This window comes from Sceloporus occidentalis, unplaced genomic scaffold (assembly GCF_023333645.1).
Source record: "Sceloporus occidentalis isolate IW3139 unplaced genomic scaffold, rSceOcc1.0.p SCAF_6, whole genome shotgun sequence".
Lineage (NCBI taxonomy): Eukaryota > Metazoa > Chordata > Lepidosauria > Squamata > Phrynosomatidae > Sceloporus > Sceloporus occidentalis.
The window spans coordinates 473292-496411 of NW_028316986.1; the positions used below are offsets into that span (position 1 = coordinate 473292).

Genomic DNA, 23120 nt, shown 5'->3' on the forward strand with positions numbered 1-23120 from the left:
TATTCAGCTGAATAAAAGTTTCAGTGTATAAACCTCAGCATAATAAACATAGGAAAAGATCTTATTTCCCTTGCAATCATAACCCAGGAGGACCCTTCTCATTTCCAAGGACTGCAGGGGTCCCCAGTGCTTCCCAGGGAGAAAAACACACATGGAGCCATTGGTCCCGAGAGTTTTACAGGAAGGTGGCTTCTTCCACAGAGTGGATGGAGAATTTTTGCAGGGAGGGGATCTTGCTGCAAGGAGCGGGTTTGATTTTGGAGAAGCTCTCTGGGTCCATCTTGTTTCTTTCCCCTTCAATGGGGGGGGGGGGGGGGCTGTGGCTTGCCGTCCCTCTCTGCCGTGGTCCATCCAGCCCAGTTGCGGTGACTCTGGGAAGGGGTCTTGGAACGGCGGGTGGCATGGGCTTTATGGAAGCTGGTCCATCTTCACTTTGCAAAGCCCACCCCAAAGAGGCACCTTTGCACTTCAAGAGAGAAGTGGGCTGCATCTGCACTGTAGAAATAATCCATCTTGACGCCACTTTAACTGCCTTGGCTCAATGCTATGGACCTCTGGTGCCAGAACAGGTTTCCATAGCATTGAGCCATGGCAGTTGAAGTAGTGTCAAACAGGATTATTTCTGCAGTGCGGACACAACTTCCCACTGTTCTAAGTGGGAAAGGCTTTTAGAAGGCCTCCCGGTCCCACGGCTGGAAAGGAGGTGTCATGGCTGGATGGGGGCATGGGCTGAGCCCCCTCTGCCCCACTGGATGCAGGGGATGCTCAGCTATGCTTCTCCCACTGACCCACATCCTCTGGGCCCATGAGGGGCTGCTGCCTGGTGCATCCAGGGGGCTCTGCGCGTTGGAAGCCCTGGAGGGAGAAACAAAACGGCTGTACAGAGGCAGACGGCAAGACGCAAGAAATGGCACGTTTCCTCACCTGTTCCTTCCGACCGTCTCCAGGGCCCTCCTGAGTCGCTGGTTTCCAAGGAAGCTGTGATTCATGGCACTTCTCTTGCAGGTCAGGTCTGCCTTTCTTGAGAAAACCAAGGCAGCCCATCCATCTGAACCCAGGCCAGGTTTCCAGCTCCTGCTGGAGACATAGAGGGACCCCCACCCACATCTTGCACTGGGCCCCTTGACACCTTGTCTGTAGGGACGCCTCTCCCTCTGGGATATGGTTTCCCCAAGTCTCAGTCATAGAATCCTAGAGTTGGAAGAGACCTCAAGAAGGGCCCTGATCCAGTCCAACCCCCCTTCTGCCATGCAGGAACTCACACTCAAATCATCCCCATTGACAGGTGGCCATCCAGCCTCTGCTTAAAGACCTCCAAAAAAGGAGACTCTATCAAAATCTCCAAGGAAGGAGTTTGTTCCTCTGTCGAACAGCCCTTGCTGTCAGGAAGTTCTTCCTAATGCTGAGCTGGAATCTCTTTTCCTGCAGCTTGCATTCATTGTTCTGCGTCCTATTCTCTGGAGCAGCAGAAAACAAGCTTGCTCCCTCCCCAATAGGACAGCCCTTCAGATACTTAAACAGGGCTATCATATCACCTCTTAACCGTCTCTTTTCCAGGCTAATGGTCAACGGTGTAGCTGAAACAAAGGGCCTTGGGCTCAAGGGGACCATCAGATGCCCCCCTTTTCCTGGACTTGTCCTACATGTCAACCTTCTGTCCTGAAGGAATGTCAAAATGTCCTCCATATAGTGCCTAGATCAATGGAAGTCATAGTGCCACTCTATTCTACCTTGCTCAGGCCTCACCTGGAATAATGCTGTGTCCTGTTCTGGGCAAAACAATTCAAAAGGGATGTGGACAAATTGGAGCAGCTCCAAAGGAGGGGCATCAAAATGGTGAAGGGCCTGGAAACCATGAAGCCCTATGAGGAGAGACTTAGGGAGCTGGGTACATTTAACCTGGAGAAGAGACAAGAGGTGATAGGATAATAGCCCTGTTTAAACATTTGAAGGGAAGTCAAACTGAGGAAAGGGTAAGTTTGTTTCTGCTGCTGAATAGGACACAATGGAGCAATGCATGCAAACTGCAGGAAAAGAGGTTCCAGCTCAACATTAGAAACAACCTCTCAAGGGTAAGAGCTGTTTGACATTGGAAAATGATGCTTTGGAGTCTCCTCCTTTGGAGGTTTTTAAGCAGAGGCTGGAAGGCCATCTGTTGCAAATGCTTATGAGGAAGTACAGTGGTGCCTCGGGTTACGAAATTAATTCGTTCCGCTGTCAATTTCGTAACCCGAAAGGCTTTCGCAAGCCGAATCCCCATAGGCGCTAATGGGGAAAAGCCGCGATTCCGTGTGAAATCCCGCAGAAAAGCACCAAAAGTTTTTTCGTAACCCGAAAAAACTTTCTTAACCCGGAACAATAATTTCCTATGGGTTTTTTTCGTATCCTGAAAATTTCGTAACCTGGGTATTTCGTATCCCGAGGTACCACTGTACGCAAGTCTACGAAAGCTGATGCTACCCCCTTTTTTCTTTCCGTGAGTCTCAGAGGTGCTGCAAGATCCCTTTGGGTACTGACTATTCAGACTAGCATGGCAATGCCTTTGACATCTGCGCCAGGGAGGGCTGGGATGGTGTTTTCCTGCCCGGCAGAATGGGGTTGGACTGGAGGGTCCTCGGGGTCCCTTCCAAATCTAAGATTCTGCGATTCTCTGGCCCTTGCTCCCCTCTCTTTCCAGGTGAGACTATTTTCCAGGTGGAGGAAAGGTGAGCCTTCAGAAAAGGTGTGTTAAATGTGTCCCAGAAAGGGATAAGAGAGAGGCCTAACCTGTCTCCAGTAAATCCTTCTGGTTTCCTTCTTTCTTTCCTCCTCCTCCTCCTTTGTTTGCTCTTATTTATTTATGGTGCCTTTTTCCCAGCAGAGGAGCGGTCCCTGCTTTCAAGGCCAGGAGGGCAGAGTTACCTTTACGAGTTACCTTTACTGGGAAGAAATGCAAAGGCACACCTGTGGAGTGGGACGACTGAGGCGACTCTGGGTCCTAGAGAGTACCGTCCTTCTTCAAGTGGGGTTTGCCAAGTGAGGACTCCCCCAAACCTCTGGGGATTTCAGGGCCAGGACCTGAGACCGAGGGATGAGGCCTTGCCAGGTCAAGGGGCAAGCCCTGGGATGCCATTAAAGAATGGAGCCATGCGCATAAATGATAAATGTGCATAAACACACATTCAACCTAGACAACAAGAAAACTGAAATAGTAGATGAGTACCTGCACCTTGGGTCAAACATTGATCCGAACGGAGACTTCAGTCAAGAGATCGTGAGAAGATGAGGAATGGGAAGGGCAGCCATGAAAGAACCTGAGAAGACCCTCAAATGTAAAGATATATAGAATCATAGAATCACAGAGTTGGAAGAGACCCCAAGGGCCACCCAGTCCAACCCCATTGTGCCATGCAGGAAATCCAGATCAAAGCATCCCCAATGACAGATGGCCATCCAGCCTCTGCTTAAAGACCTCCAAGGAAGGAGACTCCACTACAATCTCCGAGGAAGGAGTGTGTTCCACTGTCGAACCGCCCTTACTCTCAGGAAGTTCCTCCTAATGTTGAGCTGGAATCTCTTTTCCTGGAGCTTGCATCCATTGCTCCATTGGGTCCTGTTCTCTGGAGCAGCAGAAAACAAGCTTGTTCCCTCCTCAATATGGCATCCCTTCAAAGATTTAAACAGGGCTATCATATCACCTCTTAACCTTCTCTTCTCCAAGCTAAACATCCCCAGCTCCCTGAGTCCTTCCTCATAGGGCTTCATGGTTTCCAGACCCTTCACCATCTTGGTTGCCCTCCTTTGGACACATGGCTCCAGTTTCTCAATGTCCTTTTTGAATTGTGGGCCCAGAACTGGACACAATATTCCAGGTGGGGCCTGACGAAAACAGACTAGAGTGGCACTACGACTTCCCTTGATCTAGAGACTATACTTCTATTGATGCAGCCTAAAATTGCATTGGCCTTTTTAGCTGCCGCATCTCACTGATCACTCATGTTCAACTTGTGGTCTACTTGGACTCCCAGATCCCTTTCACATGTACTTTCATTCAGCCATTTAGAAGGTCCTTTTTTAAAAAAAGAAAAGTGTTTCTTTATTCAACAACCATCATACCTGGAGCAGAGTTTGACCATTATACAGCAAATACACGAGGGGTCAACCCCAGGAGAGACCCTGTGCCCTGTGGGGAGGGGGCTCTTTCCAAACCCTCCTCTCCCACCCGGCCCTTTGCGTCCAACTCAGCCAAAAGTTCTCGCATGGGGTGTCTCCTTCAGTCTCCCTGGAGACTGGCAATCCCAAGGCCTTGCCCTCTTTGTAGCTGGCATGGCGTGGCATGGCTTTTGAGGAGCTCTGCACCTGGCACAGTGAGAGGAGGCAGTGCCAGCTGTGGCAAAGTGTGAGCAAGGCAGGAAGTCGGCGGGTGGTGGCACAATGGTGGCACAGTGAGGAGGCTGGTGCTGGCAGGAGGAACAGAGGAAGGACGGAGTGGGGAAAAGGAGGAGAAGCTTCTTTGGGGAACAACAGACGCAGATAAATAACAAAAAGGATACACTCTATCCCTCTCTTTTTCCATTCTCCCCCTCCATTTCCTAACTGGTGAGCTCTGTTGGCTTGGATGGGCACTGGGAGTGGCACCCTCCAGCCATTTTGGACCACAGGATGGCTGTGGCAGAGGGCACAGAAGGCATGAGTGATGCCAAGGGCTTGTCAGATGGCTATGGCTGTAGGAAAGGGACAAGTGGTGCCCACAGGCATTGGAAAGTCCTGAGTAGCACAGAGACCCTCCCTGCCCAGGACTCACTGAAGTCAAGCTACCAGCCTCCAAGCTCAGATGGCAGACCTCTGGACAGTAGCACCAGCTCAGAAGGGGAGGAAGGGAGCCTGGATGGGGGCTGCAAGAGAGTGGGGTGGGTGGGCTCCCTAATACCTCCCTTTCTAGGCTGGGCTGCTGGGGAATGCCCACTGTGCCCGCCTGATCCTCCCCAAGCTCACCTAGACCCCCAACCTGTCCTCATAGAGCAAGGCTGCGCTGAAGACAGTCAGGGGCTCGTCCGGCGAGTAGGCCAGCTGGCCCGAGACCAGATCCACGCAGAGGGTGTCCTCGGCCTCCATGGGGACGATGAGGATGAAGACCGCCAGGGCCCCGGCACTGGGCTGGCGCTCGGCCACGGGTTTGTTCTCCAAGCCTTCGGGCTGGTAGCCAGCCGAGTCGCTGCGGGCAATGGCCTGGTTGGAGCGCGACAGGACCGCCTCAATCTTCTCGCCTCGATGTCCAGTTAGGACGGCACTGACCAAGTAGCGTCCAGAAACGGGAGCGGTGAAGATCCCTGTGGAGCAAAGAAGAAGGTGAGGGGACCCATTTCCTCTTGATCCCAGATCCCAAAGGCACCCTCTGAAGACCGGAGGGTCCAAGGGGGGAAAGGTCACAAGGCAAGATATTCCAACTGGGCCTGAGGATCAATGGACTGCCTCGGAGGGTGTCTGGGTCTCCTCTCTCTGGAGGGCTTTAAACAGGGTCTGGAGGGTAACATTCCTCAGGGGGGCTTTAGCTGTGGGTTCCTGCATGGCAGAAGGGACCCCTGAGTATATCGTCCCAAGTCTTATGACTTTGGGGTTATTCAAACGGTGATAATAATCCTGGCAGAATGTGGGTTGACTCTTTGTTGTTCACATACATTTTGAACACACCAGAGTAAATATTTTTGGGATGGGGGGCTGCCAAAACCCCCACGTAATCTGGGATAATTGATGCTGGGTGTTTTCCTGAGTTTTTGAAAAAAAGATTTGCATTGAATAACTGATGCGAATAGACCCAGGATAAACTGGGATAGAAATCTGCATGCTTTTAATGTGAATACATCCACACCACCGACTCCTTCTTTATTCACAGTGCTGGCACATATGAGCAACCGACCTCACAGAGATGCGCAGAAATGGGTTCCGATAAAAAAAATAGTGTGAGCAGTAAAAACTGAATGCATGAGTGAGATTATTTGCCCAGTTGTGCTAAAAACCCCGATGTCTGAATAACCCCTTTTGCGGTTCAGATGGTCTCCTGGGAAAGGACCTGGGAACAGAGTCAGGGAAGAGGCGGGACGGAGACCCGAGGAGGGCCTGAGCGAGACCCTCGGCCTGATCCAGCTGGGGGTCTCTCCTGAGGGTCTTCTGAAAAGACACCCCCCACCTCATCCCTCCCCACCCCTCCCTCCGCCACCGACTGACCAGAGTCCCGGTCGTAGAAGTCGCCGTCGTTCACCAGAACCCGGTCAAAGACGATGGTGCCTGTGTCCAGGTGGCGGGAGGTCAGCGCTGCCGTGAAGGAGACTTTGGGCATCGTTCCAACTGGACCAGGGATCCCTGCAAGAGGAGGAAGGGGCAAGGGTGAGCAGAGCCCCTCAAGGACCATGAGCCCCCTGCCCTGCTCTGCCCAGCCCCACAACCATGGCAACACCCAGATCCCCCTTAATGTGTTCCCACGATCCTCAGAGATCAGGGGGTGCACATGGGGGGGGGTCTGGTCCCACCAGGGAAAGGAAATGGGGGGCTGAAACTCACACACACACACACCACGGGTAGGGTTGCCATAATTGTCCACTGAAACCTGGGAAACCCCCCCCCCCCCAATTTCCTTGGAAGCCATTTTGATTCTGGTCTGTTGGTGGAACACAGAAAAAGGAGCAGAGGTGCCTCAGGTCCAGTTTCTAATAAACTGCTGTGAGTTCATCATATGAAGTTTTACATTTATTCATAAGCAATGAATCACTTAAGCTGAGGGAGCTGCTGGCTGAACACGCAAACAGCTGGGAGCCTGGACATTTGGGGTGATGCTGTGCCCACTCTTGCCTCACACAATCCCCCCTTCGCTTGAAAAGACTCCCAGTTCTCTTAACTGAATTGCCAGAGAGAGGAAGGAGGAAAGAGTCCGACCAGCCAGAGAGGAGAAGGTGGGAAGAGCTCGTGGAAAATGGTCACTCTTTCCACCGTTGGCCCCAGTGACACAGTACTGGCCACTATAAGTTTGGAGGGAGAGTACCCATTTGCTGCTCTGCCTCAGGCAGCCAAATGCCTTGGTTGCCACTGTGTCACTGGGGCCAACGGTGGAAAGAGTGACCATTTTCCGTGTGTTCTTCACACCATTTCCTTTCTCGCCGCTCAGGCTCTTCCCTCCTTGAGGCACCTTGGGCAGAGAATCTCACAAGCGTCTCTCCCTCTTCCTGGCCACGAAAGTGCCACCGCAAGGGACTCAATGACGTGTCTTGTGCCCAGCCCTGCCATGCATCTCTCTTGCCTGCAGGAGACCCCCGGTCAGTCCAGGGTTCAGCACCCCCTCCCCAGAATGGCAGAGCAGGCAAGAATGCACCAGGCATCCTTGGGCTCAGCACTCCCCTCCAGTTGCTCCTGCCCCCAGAAAATGGCAAGGGCGGCCCACCACCACCCCCCACTCCCCCAGACCACTGGGCCCACCATTTACCTTGTTCTCCAGGGAGACCTGCAAAGAAAAGGGAGACTCATGAGCCCAGGCCATGGTTGGGGAGGTTGGGGGATTAGGGGGTCCACTCCCCCTGGATCTGCTATGCAGGGTCCTGGCATTGTCAGGAATGCCTGTCAGGGAAGGCTGGGAAAGCCTCCTTGGGAGGGCAAAGGAGGTAGCTCTGCACGCGCCCCTGTGATGGTGAGGAAGCCCTGGGGTAGGGGCAGTGCTGGGGGGCACCTTGAGCTGCTGCCTCCTGGACAGGGTAGAGAGAGACTTTTTGATGTTCTGGTCCAACTGACCCCTTCCCACACTGACCCTCCAGCCACAACCTCCCTTGACCTCTGAAGCTAATGGGGTCTTTTCACATGGAGGCCCCAGTGTCTTTCCTCCATTTCCTTTTGAGAGAAAGCCCAAGGACTCCCTGCCGCTGGTACCTTTCCCTTCACTCCTTAGTGTGGGGCAGCCACTGTTTGGGAACCCATGAGACCCCCACCCCTTTAATTCTGGGGACCCTGTGGGGAGGGGAATGCCAAGGGTAGCAGGGCATCCTGTGGAAGTGAATACACAGACACACACCGAAGGGGCAGGGCTTCCATTTTGCCATAAAGAGCTCCTCACCTGGGGGCCCGACGGAGCCCATCCTTCCATCCTTCCCAGGGGGTCCCATTGGGCCTGGGGGGCCCTGTCTCCCCATGGGCCCTATAGGTCCTGGAAGTCCTGGAGGGCCTGAGAGGGAGGAGGGAAAGAAAGAGATTCCAGATTGGGATCCATAGGGCACTTCTGCCCTCCTGCCCACCCTCCTGCCCTCCGCCTGTCTGCCCTTCTCCTTCCCTTTCTCTCTTCCTCCATACCACCTTTTCCCCCTCCCTTTCCTCTTTTGCCCTCTGCCCACTTTTCCCTTCCCTTCCCTCTTTCCCTCCCCTTATCCACCCACCCTCCCTCCTCTCCTTGCCCTTCCTTCCTTCCTTCCTTCCTTCCTTCCTTCCTTCCTTCCTTCCTTCCTTCCTTCCCTCCTTCCTCTCTTCTCTGCCTCCTAGCTGGTCCAGAGGGTCACCTGTGAAGTCCTGCAAGGTGAAGCCGTGGAGCTGATCCTGGAGGGTTTGGAGGGATCCGTTGAGGGTGCTGAGGCGGCGGTGGAAGGTGACCAGGTGGTTGCTGTGGATCTTGTCCAGCAGGGCCTCGTGGGTGCGCAGGGTCCCGTTTACTTCGCGCAGGCAGCCCCACAGGGCAGAGACATGCTTGTCCAGACCCTCCTTGATCTTCCGCAGACTCCCGGAGACGTGGTCCAGCCGCTCGCAGGACCCCTCCAGCTTGGCCAATCGCTCGGCCAGACCCCCGGAGGCCTGCCGGCAGTCAGAGGCCTCCACCCGGACGGTCCCACCGAAACGCTGGATGTCCTGGCCCAGCCCGCGGAAGCGCTCCTCACTCTCGCTGGCGTGCTCCGTCACCTCCTGCTGCACCCGGTTGATCTCGGCGATAATGCGGTCCTTGGTGCTGCCCAGCTCATGGATGTCCGTCTGGTGCTTCTCCACCGTGGCCTGCAGCCCAGCCAGCGTCTCGTTCAGGGAGCTGAAGCCCAGGATCACCTCTGAGAGCTCACCTTGCAGTGACTGCAGGTGGACCGCTGAGGTGCCCCCAATCACGCTGAAACCATCCAGGGGCTTGGAGGCCTCCCCTGGCAGTGGACGCTCTCCACCGCCACTACCGCCCAGAGGGTCCAGCCTCTTTCCCGCTGTCTGACAGACCGGCTGGCAGGCCTCCACCTGCGTCCGGAGCTGGTCCACTTCACCACGCAGTATGGAGCAGGTCCCCAACCCTTCTACTTCCTGCTCCAGCCTCTCCAGGCGTTGGTTGGTCCAGTTGGCATAACGAGCCAGATCTGGGGGTCCGGCACTCCCGGAGACCACCAGCCGGTTCTCCAGCTCACCCACTTCCCCGGCCAACTTGCTCAGGCCTTCACTGTTGGCCCCCACCAGCCCATGCAGCTGGCGCAGTTTGCCTGAGAGGTCCAGCTGGTGGAGGCTGGCACCCAAGAGGCGCAGCTGACCCTCGTTGTCTAGCACCCGCCGCTCCAGGTCACTCAAGATGTCGCTGATCTGGGAGTCCTGGTTACCTGGTGGGGTGCAGATCTGGGTGCAGGTGTGGACGGAGCCACGCACCCGGTCCAGGGCTCCCTGCTGCTGGAGGCTGCTGTCCTTCAGGACCCCCACGTCCCGCGAGAGGTTGGCCAGGGCCCGGTGGATGTGGCTCTGGAAGTCATTCAGGCGGGAGAAAACAAAGTCCAGCTGCCCTTCAGCCCTCCGCAGCCTCTCATCGGCCCCCTCCAGCATCACATGCAGGTCCGCGAAATGCTCCTCCAGGCCACGCCGGGTGATGTTAACGCGGCTCTCCATCTCAGACATGCGCTGGTCCAGGCCCCAGGGAGGGGACTGTGGTCCTGGGCTGCCTGCCTGCTCAGTCAATGTGTCCAGGGAGTCTGAAAGAGTGTTCAAGCGGTGCTCCAGCCCACCCACCCGGCTGTCCAGCTGTGCGCAGCAATTCTCCTTAGGCAGCTGATTGGCCAGGCGGCCCACATGCTGCCGGATGGCATCCATGGCATCTCGGTTCCGTTGGTCCACGGCAGTGAAGAGCTTCTCCAGGGCCCGTGTACGGTCGCGGTCCTCCGCCTGCTGCCGCTGAAGCCCCTCCACCCCAGCCAGGCAGGAGGCACATGAGTCCTGCAAACGGCGCTCCACCTCTCGGAGGACTTCACCCCGGACGTCCGAGCTGCTGCTGCCACCACCTGCCGCCCCCTGGCCATTCTCGTGGTCAGAGATGCGGTTGTCAAGGCGCTGAAGATGGCGCTGGATCTCATTGAGAGTCTCCTTCATCTCGGGGTGGGCAGCCGCATCTGCTGGCTGCTTGCCGTTCAGGGAGGCCTCCACAGCTCGGCGAATGTCCTCGGTCAGCTTGGCGTTGTTGGCGTGGAGGGTGGACTGCATGTCCTGCAGCTGCTTGCTCAGGCGCTGGACCTTTTCCTCCAGCTGCTGGACCTTCTCTGAGTCCCTGTGACCTGGTCAGGGGCAGAGGCGAACCATGCCAAGGTGAGGGCAAACAGGGGAACTGTCTCCCTGGCAAAGCGGATCCTTTTCCCCATCCATCCACCCACAAAGTGATGAAGAAGTCACCCTGTTAAAGTTGAACTTTTCTCCCAATCCGGTGCTTTCAGGTGTGTTGGACCACAACTCCCATCATCACTATACCACACTGGCTAAGGACAATGGGAGTTTTGGTCCAGCACATCTGGAGGTGTCCCAAGTCGGGCAAGGCTGAGCCGAGATCTCCTCTGCAAGTTTGGTTCATCAGTCATTTTATTTGGCTGAAAATGAAGGGTTTCTAGGTTCTAATCACAGAGACCCAGTGTGGCTTAGTGGTTTCAGCATTGGATTATGACTTTGGAAGCCAGTGTTCGAATCCCTGATCAGCTATGGCAACCCAGTGGGTGACTCTGGACAAGTCACAGTCTCTTAGCCTCTGAGGCAATGGTGCAAATCCTCTCTGAACAAATCTGTCCAAGAAAACCCCCTGATAGGGTCGCCATAAGTCGGAAACAACTTGAAGGCTCCTTCTTGTTGTGCACCTTCAAGCTGCTTCCAGCTTGTGGTGACCCTAAGTCAAACTTATTATGGGCTTTCCTTGTCCAGATTTCTTCAGAAGGGGTTTGCCATTGCCTTCTTCTGGCTGAGGGAGTGGGACTGGGCCACGGTCACCCAGTGGCTGAGTGAGGATTCAAACCTTGGTGTCCTGGAGCCCTAGTCCAATGCTCAAACCACCACACCATTCGACATACAACAGCGGGCAGTCTGCTGGCTTCTTTGCATGCTGCATGGGGCAGGACACTCTTTGGGACTAAAGGTCATTTTTCAGGTTGGTCAAGCACTTGAGGGCCACACCTTTTCCGGTAATTTTTAGTTTAAATGTATATATTTATTAGCTGTGTCTGTGTGTGTGTGTGTGTGTGTGTGTGTATGGTTAAAAGTTAGCTGAAATTAGGGGCTGAACAGACTACCCCTAAGGGGTGCTCTGCAGCTGCCTCTTTCTTTGCCAGATTGGGGCTGTGGCAACTGCACGCCACAGCCCTGATATGGCCCTTCTGTGGTGGAAAAAGGAGCCACAAGAAGCGGCTCCTTTTTGTGGCGTGGAAAGGGCACCATAGCCACTGCCACCGTGGCTTTTCGGTGCTCCTTTGGAGCTGCGTCATCTGGAAGTGCCATGACGCCGCCCACCATGTGGTCAGACACACAGCAAGACGGCGGCATCGGCGCAGCGTTGTGGCATGCGTTGCATGGATGCTACACCCCCACTCTACCCCCAGGCCGGCGTTTATCACTAGTCTGTCGAGGCCTTAGTTAGCAATGTGTTCCTCATTAAACATTATTAAATTCATTGAAATTCATCCCATGCATTTTCAGCTAGTAAACTCCAACCCCTTAGACTTATTTCCCCATTAAAGATTCTATGTATGCCTATGTAAGTGACCCCAAACGTACTTAAATCGACTTCAACTGATAAGGTGCTGATGGCTCTATGGATTACTGCCATTGACCCAGGAGGACCCGGGACATATTGACACAGGAGGTACCTTCTCCACCCAAACTGCTGAGCGTGTTGCTGAAGCCAGAGAGGTTGGGCCGGCCAGGAGGAAGCCGCGGCCGCGGAGTTGTCAGGGGCACCCCTCCTTCTGCGCAGTCGTCACCCGAGTAGCCAGGGCAGCAGCGCCACTCCATGTCCGAGACAGTCTTGTAGGCCACCTTGTAGCGCGGGCGCATAAAACTCCGGTACCTGCCAAGAAGGAAGGGAGAGTGAAGCCAGCTAGGAATGGGGTCCAGGGTAGCCAGTGGGGTTCAGCAGGGTGTCCTTGGGGCTCGCTGCAAGCCCCCCCCAAGCAAGTAGCAGCTGTTCTAGATAAGCAAGCTGCTTGGCAGGGAAACAGATTCCTTGCAAGAATCCTTGGCTGTGAAGCTGACCTAGTCCTTGTAGGTTTTGCTATTACATCTGCTTGACCCCAAACAACTAGGACCACTAAAGCTGGAGAAGCCAGCACAGAACGTCCAGTGGCAGATGCCTAGGGTCGCCAGATGAAAACTGGAGAGGGCTATCTGTTTTGCCAGTTCCTTCCTCTGAAACAGAGCCTCCAGCACCTCATAGAATCATAGTTGGAAGATACTGCAAGGGCCATCCAGTCCAACCCCATTCTGCCATGCAGGAAATCACATTCAAAGCATTCCTGACAGGTGGCCAGATTCGTTAGTGATCTCCCATCCAAGTGCTAACTAGGGCTGACCCTGCTTAGCTTCCAAGACCAGAGGCGATCTGGTGGTGCCTTTAGGGTCTTTAGTGGCTGTGCAGAAGAAGGGATTTCAGCCAGTCTAGCGTTTCATCCAGTCAAGTAAGAGGCAATCTCTTCTGAAATTCTTGCTTCTATCTAGCGATTAAAAAAGGCACAGCAGCCTTCTCCATTTTTCACTCTGGCAGATCTATGGACGCTCTCCAAGGGCCCTGCAACACGACCCCCTGAGAGTGCTAGGAATTATTCAAAATGCTCTTGCAAGACTGCGCAGGATGGAGGGCACCATGGCAGCCAAAGTGGCATCACAAAGTGGTGCAAATGAGTGGTCCTGCAGTTCCAGGGGATGCCCAGCAGGGGGCACCCTGTCTCCTTCCCATGTGCCTGGCCCCACTGGATCCCTCTGGCCACAATGGCCCCAGAGCATGTCTTTGAAGGGCTGGGCACACGCCAGGCACCCAGCCGCAGGCATCCGACCATGACCCAGCTGCATTCCACCCAGAAGCCCAGCCAAGCAGCCCTGCCTCCGTCGCCCCTGGCATACCCTCTGCACCCAAAAGGAGTGGCACCCCAACACACCAGCCCCCACGCAAAGCAAAGGCCCATGGGGCTCCGCACTCACGTCAGGACCCGCGGGCATTGCAGCTGCCCCCAGACACACGGCTGGTAGTCCGGCTTCACGTAGGTGTCAACGCCATCCTCCACCACACAGCTGATGCTGCGCGACACAACGTACGCGCACCAGTTCCTGCAATGGAGGAAAAGAGAGAGAAGGAATGGCCATTGGGTCTGGGCGCCCCAAGGCCCTTCGCCCAGTTCCTGACCCCCACTTCCCAGACAGGCCCCAATCCTCTGCTCCTCGTGGCACAGTGAGGGCCCCAAGCACCAGACGCCAGAATGAAAATGAGCTAGGGGTCCAGCATCTGTTGCAACCTCACCTCGAGGCTTTGTGCATCATAGGGTTGGAAGAGACTCCAAGGGCCATCTAGTCCAACCCCATTCTACCATGCAGGAAATCTCCATCAAAGCATCCCTGACAGATGGCCATCCAGCCTCTTTTTAAAAACCTCCAAAGAAGGAGACTCCAAGGCAGTATCTATCTTCCACTGTCGATCAGCCCTGACTGTGACTCAGGAAGTTCCTCCTAATGTTGAACTGGAATCTCTTTTCCCGTAGTTTGCATCCATTGCTCCCGTGTCTCCTACTCTTTGGAGCAGCAGAAAACAAGCTTGCTCCATCCTTGAATAGGACATCCCTTCAAATATTTAAACAAGGCTATCATATCTCCTCTTAACCTTCTCTTCTCCAGGCTAAACATCCCCAGCAGTTCCCTAATTCTTTCTTCATAAGGCATAGTTTCCAGGCCCTTCACCATTTTTGTCGCCCTCCTTTGTAGTAATTAAATTTGGTATTTTATACAATATATCGGTGTTATATATATGAATATGTTTTATATATTAAGCAGAGAGGCAGCGTGTAAGTCCTGCATTCAGCTCTTGGTGCCTCATTTTAAGGACAGGTTGGACCAAATTCTGGGGATGCTAAGAGGTCTGGAGGACAAAATATATGAGCTGGGCATGTTCAGCCTGGTGAAGAGAAGATGAAGAGGTGGCATGATGGCCCTCTTTATGTTCCTCAAGGGATGTCCCAGAGAGAAGGGGGCAGGCCCTTTGCTGCCCAGAGCTTGGACCAGGTCTAATGGTTTGAAGTTACAGAAAGCCAGATTTCAACTGAACATTAGAAGGAACTTCTTGAAGGTAAGAATGGTTGGCCAATGGAGCCAATGGCTTAGAGAGATGGTGGGGTCTCCTTCTCTGGAGGTCTTCCAAAAGAGGCTGGACAGCTCTCTGCTGGGGATGATCTCATAGAATCACAGAGTTGGTAGAGACCCCAAGAAGGGCCATCCAGTCCAACCCCATTCTGTCATGCAGGAACTCCCAATCAAAGCATACCCAAAAATTGGCTATCCAGCCTCTGTTTAAAGATCTCCAAAAAGAAGACGCCATCACACACCAAGGGAATGCTCTTCTTCTCAAGAGGCTCCTCCTAATGTTGAGCTGGAATCTCTTTTCCTGGAGCCTGCACCCATTGCTCCATATTCTCTGGAGCAGCAGAAAACAAGTTTGCTCTCTCAATATGACATCCCTTCAAGTATTTAAACAGGACTATAATGTCACCTCCTAACCTTTCTTCTCCAGGCTAAACATCCCCAGCTCCCTAAGTCTTTCCTCATAGGGCTTCATGGTTTCCAGACCCTTCACCATTTTGGTCTCCCTCCTTTGGACACATGGCTCCAGTTTCTCAATGTCCTTTTTGAATTGTGTGGCCCAGAACTGGACACAATATTCCAGGTGGGGCCTGACCAGAGCAGAATAGAGTGGCATTATTACTTCTCTTGATCTAGACACTATACTTTTATTGATGCAGCCTAAAATCGCATTGGCCTTTTTAGCTGCCACATCGCACTGTTGACCATTGGTCAACTTGTGGTCTACTTGGACTCAAAGATCCCTTTCACACATAGAAGTCTCTCATTCAGCCAGTGTCCCCCATAATCCTCTATCTGTGCATTTCATTTTTCTGCCCTAAGTGCAGTGCCTTACATTTCTCCGTATTGAAGTTCATTTTGTTAGCTTTGGCCCAGCTTCCTAACCTATTAAGGTCTCCTTGAATGTTGATCCTGTCCTCTGGAGTATTAGCTACTCCTCCTAATTTGGTGTCATCTGCAAATTTGATAAGCATGCCCTTTGTTTCTTCAACCAAGTAATTGATAAAGATGTTGAATAGCCAAGACAGACCCCTATGGGACCCCACTGGTCACTTCTCTCCAGGACAAAGAAGAGGAGCCATTGCTGAGGACTCTTTGGGTTCAGCCATTCAATCAATTCCAAATCCACCTCACAGTTGCCTTGTCCATCCCACAGTCTACCTGGTGACCCTACACCAAACAGCGGTTTGGACCTCATGGCCCTGAAGGTCCCTTCCAACTCACTCATTCTATGGTTCAAGACAGCACTCTCGCTCTGAGATTCCTCCTCCTTAAATAAATAATAATAAAACTTTTATTTGCATCTCGCTTTTCTGTGACAAGACAACCAAAGCGGCTCACAACAAATTAAAATCCACATTTACAACATTGTGTCCCAAATTCCCCCCCTTAAAACAGGATTAAACAAGTTACAATTAAAACATCTACTGTATTAAAAACACAATGAAATAGAGCAAGGACAGAGCGGGGGCTGATCCATGATGTGGGGGCAGTCATTCTGTGGCCGGACACCTTTATTCAGGAAAGGCCTGCCAGAAGAGACCCGTCTTGACAGCCGGCAATTTGACGGATCTCGTCCGTCTGTCCGTTCCGTAGTCTGGGAGCCATTGCAGAGAAGGCCCTCTGGGAGGGAGCAGTGAGTCTGGTCTTTAAAGGCTGCAATAGATTCCTCCCAGAGGACCGGAGGGTGCAGGGGGCGGATTATATGGGAGCAGGCGATCCCTCAAATAGGTGGGGCCCAAGCCAGGTAGGGCTTTAAAGGTGATAACCAACACCTTGTACTGGGCCTGGAAACTAACAGGCAGCCAGTGAAGAGATTTTAAGATGGGTGTAATTCGGTCACTCCTAGTTTTTCCGGCGACCAGCCTGGCTGCCATATTTTGCCTAGATGAAGTTTCCGGACTAGGCACAAGGGTAGCCCCATGTAGAGCGCATTACAGAAATCAAGTCCTGAAGTTACCAGTGAATGTACAACAGTCTCTAGGTCCTTTACTTCCAGGAAAGGGCGCAGCTGGTGTATCAGCCGGAGCTGATAGCAGGCGCTCCTGATTGTCGCATTCACTTGGTTCGTCATGTGAAGCGATGGATCTAGGAGCACCCCCAGACTGCGAACACAGTCCTTTGTGGAGACCCCATCTAGGACTGGAGGTTGCAACCCTGTACCTGGTTTGGGGGCCCCTACTGTAAGTACCTCCGTTTGGTCTGGATTGAGCCTGAGTTTGTTTTTCTTCATGCAGCCCGTTACCGCTTCAAGACACTGATGGAGGGGAGAAATGCCATCTGTTGTCATAGCTGCTGATATATTTGGGTGTCATCCGCGTACTGATAAGACCTGCCCCATGTCTGCGAATGATTTCCCCAGCGGCTTCATATCATGTTGAATAGCATCGGGGGCAGGATGGCGCCTTGAGGGACGCCACATTTAAGCTCCGTTCTGGAGGAGCGACTGTCCCTGAGCATCACCCGAGAGGAAGGACCGGAACCCCTGGAGTGCAGTGCCACCGGTTCCTAGCTCTGCCAGGCGTTCCAAGAGGATGTCGTGATCTATCGTGTGGAAGGCCGCTGAGAGGCCTAGAGGCACCAACAGGGTCAGGCTTCCTCTGCCAATGCCTAGGCGCCAGAGCAACCCTGGCAGTCAGTCTCCACCCCAAAGCCTGTCCTGAAGCGGGAGAAGAGGGTCTCATGGTCTGGGAACCTGAGTTCCAAGTGGAAGGTTTTCTGGAGGAAGGAGGGATCCTTGCTGTCTTGGCTCCCATCTCTCTGGCCAAACTACTACTTCTTGGGTCTCTTCTCAAAGATAATAACAATATATTTATATCCCGCCTCTTCTGTTTTGTACAATACACAACAATAAAAACAACAAGCCCCACAAGAGCCCGGCCCAACCCTCCCTCCTTTGTCCGGAGGCCAGAGCTGGACAAAGGGGAATGTGGGATATGTGGCCAGACCCAGAGGGTGCGGAGACTGTGGGGATGTGCTTTCCTCAGCCTCAGCCTGTTGTGGGGGGAAATCAATGGGGCACCTGAGAAAAGGGTAGGTTTCTTGTGGCAGGGGCATCCGTGGATAATAGGCCATGCTACCAAAAATATACAGTGAGGCTTGTAGTTATTGTTGCTGTGTGCCTTCAAGTCGTGTCTGAGTTCTAACTCATGGTGACCCCAAGGCAAAGCTATCATGGGGTTTTCTTGGCAAGATCTGTTCAGAGGAGGTTTGCCTTTGCCTTTCCCTGAGGCTGAGAGAGTGTGACGTCTTGCCCAGGGTCCTCCAACGGGTTTCATGGCCGAGCGGACAATCGAACTCTAGTCTCCAGAGCCATAGTCCAACACTCAAACCACTATGCCACACTGTCTCTCAAGACAAGTTGACACAAATACATGAATAGTTCATTATACTTAACTAAGGGGCCTAAATCCCCTGAAGGGCACCAGATCCCTGTCTGATCCTGGAAGCTAAGCAGGGTCAGTCCTGGAGGTTTATCAGACTCAAGTTTTGGACCCTGCAATTGCGCTAAGGAAGTGTAAAGAACGTTGCGAAATGACTATTTCGCGCAATGTCTTACCATATTGCTTGCTTTTCCGTCATTCACCCGTAACGTTATGTTAGCGCTACAATAGCGCGACGTTGCGTGAAAGTTGCGATTTCCGTGATGCGAAATCACGCATTGCGGAACTATTTACTACACTCGTGCCTTCCTTTTGTCTTTTGCATTTTGCAACAACATATTTGCGCATGCGCCTTGGAGGTTTTGGTGGCATCCTGACCTTTTTCTTCCGGGGGGGGGGGGGGAGAGGGGAAAGGGGAGAAGCCCCTTCCAGTCTCCTGTTTCCTGTTTTCGCCTGCAGTGTGTGCATATATATGATCGCTATGAGCGATCATAAATATGCACATGCTAGCTGTGGGAGGATTATGCACATGAAGTTCACCATTTCCATCCTATGAGGCTGAGAGAGTGTGACTTGTCCAAGGGCTTTCTCTGGGAGGGTTGCAGGTCGAATTAGGGAGGCAGATAGGGGGCCTAGGAGAAGGCAGTGGATGATGGGATCAGTGGCAGGCAGAAGGGGAGGTGCAGATGGGCCCCTGGGGAAAGGCAGTGGATGATGGGATTGGTGGCAGGCAGAAGGGGAGGTGCAGATGGGCCCCTGGGGAAAGGCAGTGGATGATGGGATTGGTGGCAGGTCAAATAATGGGGGCAGTCAGTATTGATACATCGATCTATATATATTTATATATACATATCTATCTATCTATCTATCTATCTATCTATCTATCTATCTATCTATCTCTATCTGTTTATAAGTAAATATTCACATAAATATGTATTGATATATACATATATATATATATATATACTCACATACATGTATGTATGTACATGAGCGCACATTTGAATATATATATACATATATATATATGTGTATATATATACATATATATACATATATATATAGTTATATATATATTCACATACATGAATGTTCACACATGCCCATTTGAATATGCAGATGGGCCCCTGGGGAAAGGCAGTGGATGATGGGATCGGTGGCAGGCAGAAGGGGAGATGCAGATGGGCCCCTGGGAAAAGGCAGTGGATGATGGGATTGGTGGCAGGCAGAAGGGGACCCTTAAATTTCTAGCATCCTAGGTGTTCTTGCAGGGCAGAGGAATGGGGCTGGAATGGATGACCCCTAGGGACCCCTTTCATTTGCAGCCTCCCAAGTGTCCATGCAGGAAAGAGGAATGGGGCAGCCTTCCAGGTGCTGGAGTGGATGACCCTGGGGGTTCCTTACATTGGAAGCCTCCTAGGTGTTCATGCAAGACAGAGCCACCCCCCTTCCCTGGGGGGAAAGGAAGGAAGGCCACTGGAAGGGAATGGGGTCAAAAAGCAGCCCAGCATCATGGGAACTTTGCAATCAGTAACTTTAGCGTTACGTTGTGCTGCTGCCTACTACACCAAACCATTTCGCAACACATTTCGCAAGATAACGGGAGACCATGGCCTGGCTTCCACTTTTACCCGCAATGCCCAAAAGGGGGAGGAATGACGCTTAAACTACGGGAGCGTTGCGCAATGGGCTCCCATAGAAATGAATGGTGTCTGGAAGAACATCGCGCTTTCGCGTTATTGCGCATCGTTCGTGACACTAACATTGCGCGATAGGCGGGAAAAATCGCCAAAAACTCACGTCTGATAAACCTCCTGGTGAATACCTGGATGGCAGACCGTCAAGGAATTCCAGGTGCTGTAAGCTCTATTTCAGAGGAAGGAACTGAAAAGAAAAACATCTCTGAGCATTCCTTGCCTTAAAAAAACACCATATCATGGGGTCGCCATAAGTCAATGGGCAACTTGCAGGCCTGCAAATACACACAAACACCGAGGGCTGACCGCTGGCCGGATTGGATGAAGAGGGCCTTTCATGGTCTCCTGGGGGAAGCAAAGACCTTTGGTCAAGGAGGGCTGACCGCTTTGCCAAGAGGTGGGTTTATCATTGCTGAATTCCCCGGTTCAGGAAATCCTTCTTCTGGGGCATTTCACAAGAGCTGGCTCTTATTTGGTCAAATAATAACAGGATGCTCTTCCCACCATGAATAGAAAAGCCTTTTCAACTTGTGGGAAGGAAAGGCACTCTGCACATGCACAGAAGGACCCTGTTATGCTTTAATGGAAGGGAAATTCCAGGATGGAGCCCAAGCAGATGACGTTTAATGTCATTTAAGGGGAGGGGAGGGGTCTGCTGGGGGGGGGTCAGGACCCCTTGTGGGGAGCCAGCATGGCATGGAGGTTTGGAAGTTGGGAGACTGGAGTTCGAATCCTCGCTCAGCCATGGAAACCTTTTGGGTGAAACTGGGACAGTCACACTCTCTGAGCCTCTGGGGAAGGCAATGGCAATCCATCTCCAAGGACTCCTTCTTTGGAAGCTGTCTTTAAACAGAGGCTGGATGGCCATCTATCAATGGGGATGCTTTGATAGAGAGTTCCTGCATGGCAGAATGGGCTTGGATTGGATCAGGGCCCTTTTTGGGGTCTCTTCCAACTCTAGGATTCTCTGAACAAATCTTTCCAAGAAAACCCCATGATAGCTTTCCATAGGTCAGAAACGACTTGGAGGCATGCAACAACAACAACAACCAAAACAACACAACCCTTGGCCTGGACTAGCCTTGTGGGTCGCTTGGGAGAAACAGTTCTTTCTCTCTGTCTGCTTTCTAAATTGATGCTTCTCCCCTCCAATGGTTGGAGGATCCTTTTAGCCACTTCAGGCTTGGAGTGGGGGCCATGGGTGCAGAACGGCCAATAAATCGACTTAGGAATAAAGAGGAATAGATGACCTCAAGGCCCCCTCCAACCCCACACCCTTCCCCAGTCGTTTTGGGGCCCAAAATCGGGTACAAAGTAGATTTTCCCTCCCCAGTTGTTTTGGGAACTTACTGGAGAAGGAGGATGGGATTGGGGGATAAAATGGTGGTTGGCACAGATGCATTGGCATCTTGGGCCTGCCTGGGCTCTGTCTTCTCCCCAGTTTGCCCTGGCAATGTTGGTCTCCTGGACTTCTCCCCACAATAGTGCCCCCTCTTTTTTGGTGCCAGCTGCAAGGCTGGATTTGCAAAGTGTCCCCCCATTCCTTGTGCCCCCACTCTTCCCCCTCACCCAAGCAAAGTGGCAAGTGGTCCTCCCAGCCTCCCTGGCTGAAGGGAAGGTCATGCCAATGCCCAAACAAAGAAGCAAGGGGTAAGCTGCTGGACGGCCAAACCCTCTGGTTTGAGCCTCAGGCCCCACATCGTAACCCTCCACCTTCTGGGTCCAGGCCTGAGGGGTACATGGAGGGCTCTCCCTAGATATGGATGGGGTGGGGAGGGACAGGCCACATGGCCAGAGCAACAGGCCCCCTTCTCCACAGCTTCCATCTTTGTGTCTTCCTTCCTTCCTCCAGGGACGTAGCCAAAGGGGGGGTTCTTGGGGTCTGGAACCCCCCCCCTTCCATTAGAAAAATGAATGGTGTGTGCTGCTGTGCCGCCGCACTCAAGCCCCATTATAATGGTGGCACTTAGTCTGGACCCCCCCTTCCTAAAATCCTAGCTATGTCCCTGCTTGCTCTTATTTTAAATATTTTTAGACTCCCTGCTGTCCATCTCAGGATTTCAGGGCAGGCTGCGGTCAACGGTGCTAAGATAAATGCAAGGACGCCACACAAGAGCACCATCCACAACCACAGAGCCCCCCAACTCTCCTGGGCCCCATGCCTCTCTGGTGGCCCTCAGGGGCCCTTGGGAGCCTCTGGGTGCTACCAAAGAAACAGACCCTCTCCCCATTGATTCTTGGGGCCAGGGCTTGAGAATATGCCTGTTTGGGAAAGGCAAAAGAAAGCTCCCCCCAAAAAAGGCCCTGCCAGCTTGTGGTTTGGAAAAGGGACTTTGCCAAATTCCAGGCAGGAAAAGAGAGAAGGAAGGAAAGAAAGAAAGAAAGAAAGAAAAGAAGAAAAGAGCAGAGCAGAGCAAAGCAAAACATAGCAAATCAGAGCAAAGCAAAGCAGTTGAGTGAAGAAGTATGCCTGCTCTCCTCCATTCTCCACCATCTTCTTCTTAGTTGCCCCTTCCCCTCTCAGGGCTTGTGGTCCTCCTCTCCATCAGAAGCGGTTGCCCAGTCCTCCTTGCCAGGTGGCCATGTGGGCCACTGAGGGGTGGCCTCAGGCTCTCCCAGGCAGAGAAGGGCCTTTCCCCTGCCCCCTTTGCCCACAACTCCTGGCCTGTCCCCTTCTGCCTTCCCCGTCTCCATCTTGAGCCTTGGGACTCCCCCCCTCAAATGAAACCCAGGTGAAGCTGACCCCCTCCCACCTGGCCCACCTGGCCCACCGGCCAGTCTTACCTGTGGCGGCTGGCCACCCGAGACCCACCGGGGGCCTGAGCGGTGGTGCCCTGGAGCTGGGAGAAGGGCAGGGCGGCCCCTGTGTAGAGGCTGTACCTGGGGGGGTAGTTCATGGCCCAGGCCAGGCCGGCCAGCAGGCCCCACCAGATCCAGAGCCATGCTGTGGCAGTGGTGGTGGTGGTGGCCATCCCGGGCTCTCCTCGTGCCGTGCCCGGGGGCTCCGGTCAGCTGCACATGGCCCTGAGCCACAGCTTCAGTGGTGTGGCAGTTGCAGCTGCCACAGTGTGGAACAGGCCCGGTTGTGGCTGTGGCCCCTGACTGGCCCTCCTCCTCTGTGGCCAGGCGTCCGGAGGGCTCTACTCCCAGGCTCTGGCTCCTGACACACTGACAGCTCTGCAGAGCCTTCCCAGGGCTGGCTGGCTGGCTGACTGGACAGTTGGCGGCAGGTTCCCTCCCTCACTCCTGCTCTCCCCCGACTTCCTGCCTGGCAGGCCTGGGCCCCAGCGCCTGGCCAACCTCAGCCCCACGGCCACCAACTCTGGCCCTCCTGGGCTGCCCCACTGCCCGGCTCCCTGGCTCTCTAGGCTGGCCTTGGGACTCCTCTGGTCAGATAGCCGTCTGGGCCACAAAGAAGGACCAAAGTCTGCAGCTTTGGTCCCAGGACCCTGTCTCTTCCCCTCCACCCCCTTTGCTGGCTTTGCACTAA

General features: G+C 53.3%; 1 protein-coding gene across 1 annotated transcript; it reads right to left on the bottom strand.

Moving 5' to 3' along the window:
- Nucleotides 1-3981: 3981 nt before the first annotated feature.
- Nucleotides 3982-23120, bottom strand: LOC149310287 (EMILIN-1-like). The gene is made up of 8 exons (XM_089528645.1): nucleotides 22415-23120; nucleotides 13405-13530; nucleotides 12078-12277; nucleotides 8511-10508; nucleotides 8075-8182; nucleotides 7454-7471; nucleotides 6205-6339; nucleotides 3982-5309 (listed from the first exon to the last, which is right to left on the bottom strand). The coding sequence occupies exons 1-8, from the start codon at nucleotides 22600-22602 to the stop codon at nucleotides 4975-4977; spliced, it is 3108 nt and encodes a 1035-aa protein (XP_089384771.1). The 5' UTR covers nucleotides 22603-23120; the 3' UTR covers nucleotides 3982-4974.

Excerpts from the sequence above, each read along its gene's own strand:
- LOC149310287 (XM_089528645.1), bottom strand. The coding sequence starts at position 22,602 with ATGGCCACCACCACCACCACTGCCACAGCATGGCTCTGGATCTGGTGG. Across the intron at positions 12,278-13,404 it reads CAATGCCCGCGGGTCCTGAC|GTACCGGAGTTTTATGCGCC; the intron begins GTGAGTGCGGAG and ends CCTTCTTGGCAG. Across the intron at positions 10,509-12,077 it reads CAGCAGTTTGGGTGGAGAAG|GTCACAGGGACTCAGAGAAG; the intron begins GTACCTCCTGTG and ends GCCCCTGACCAG.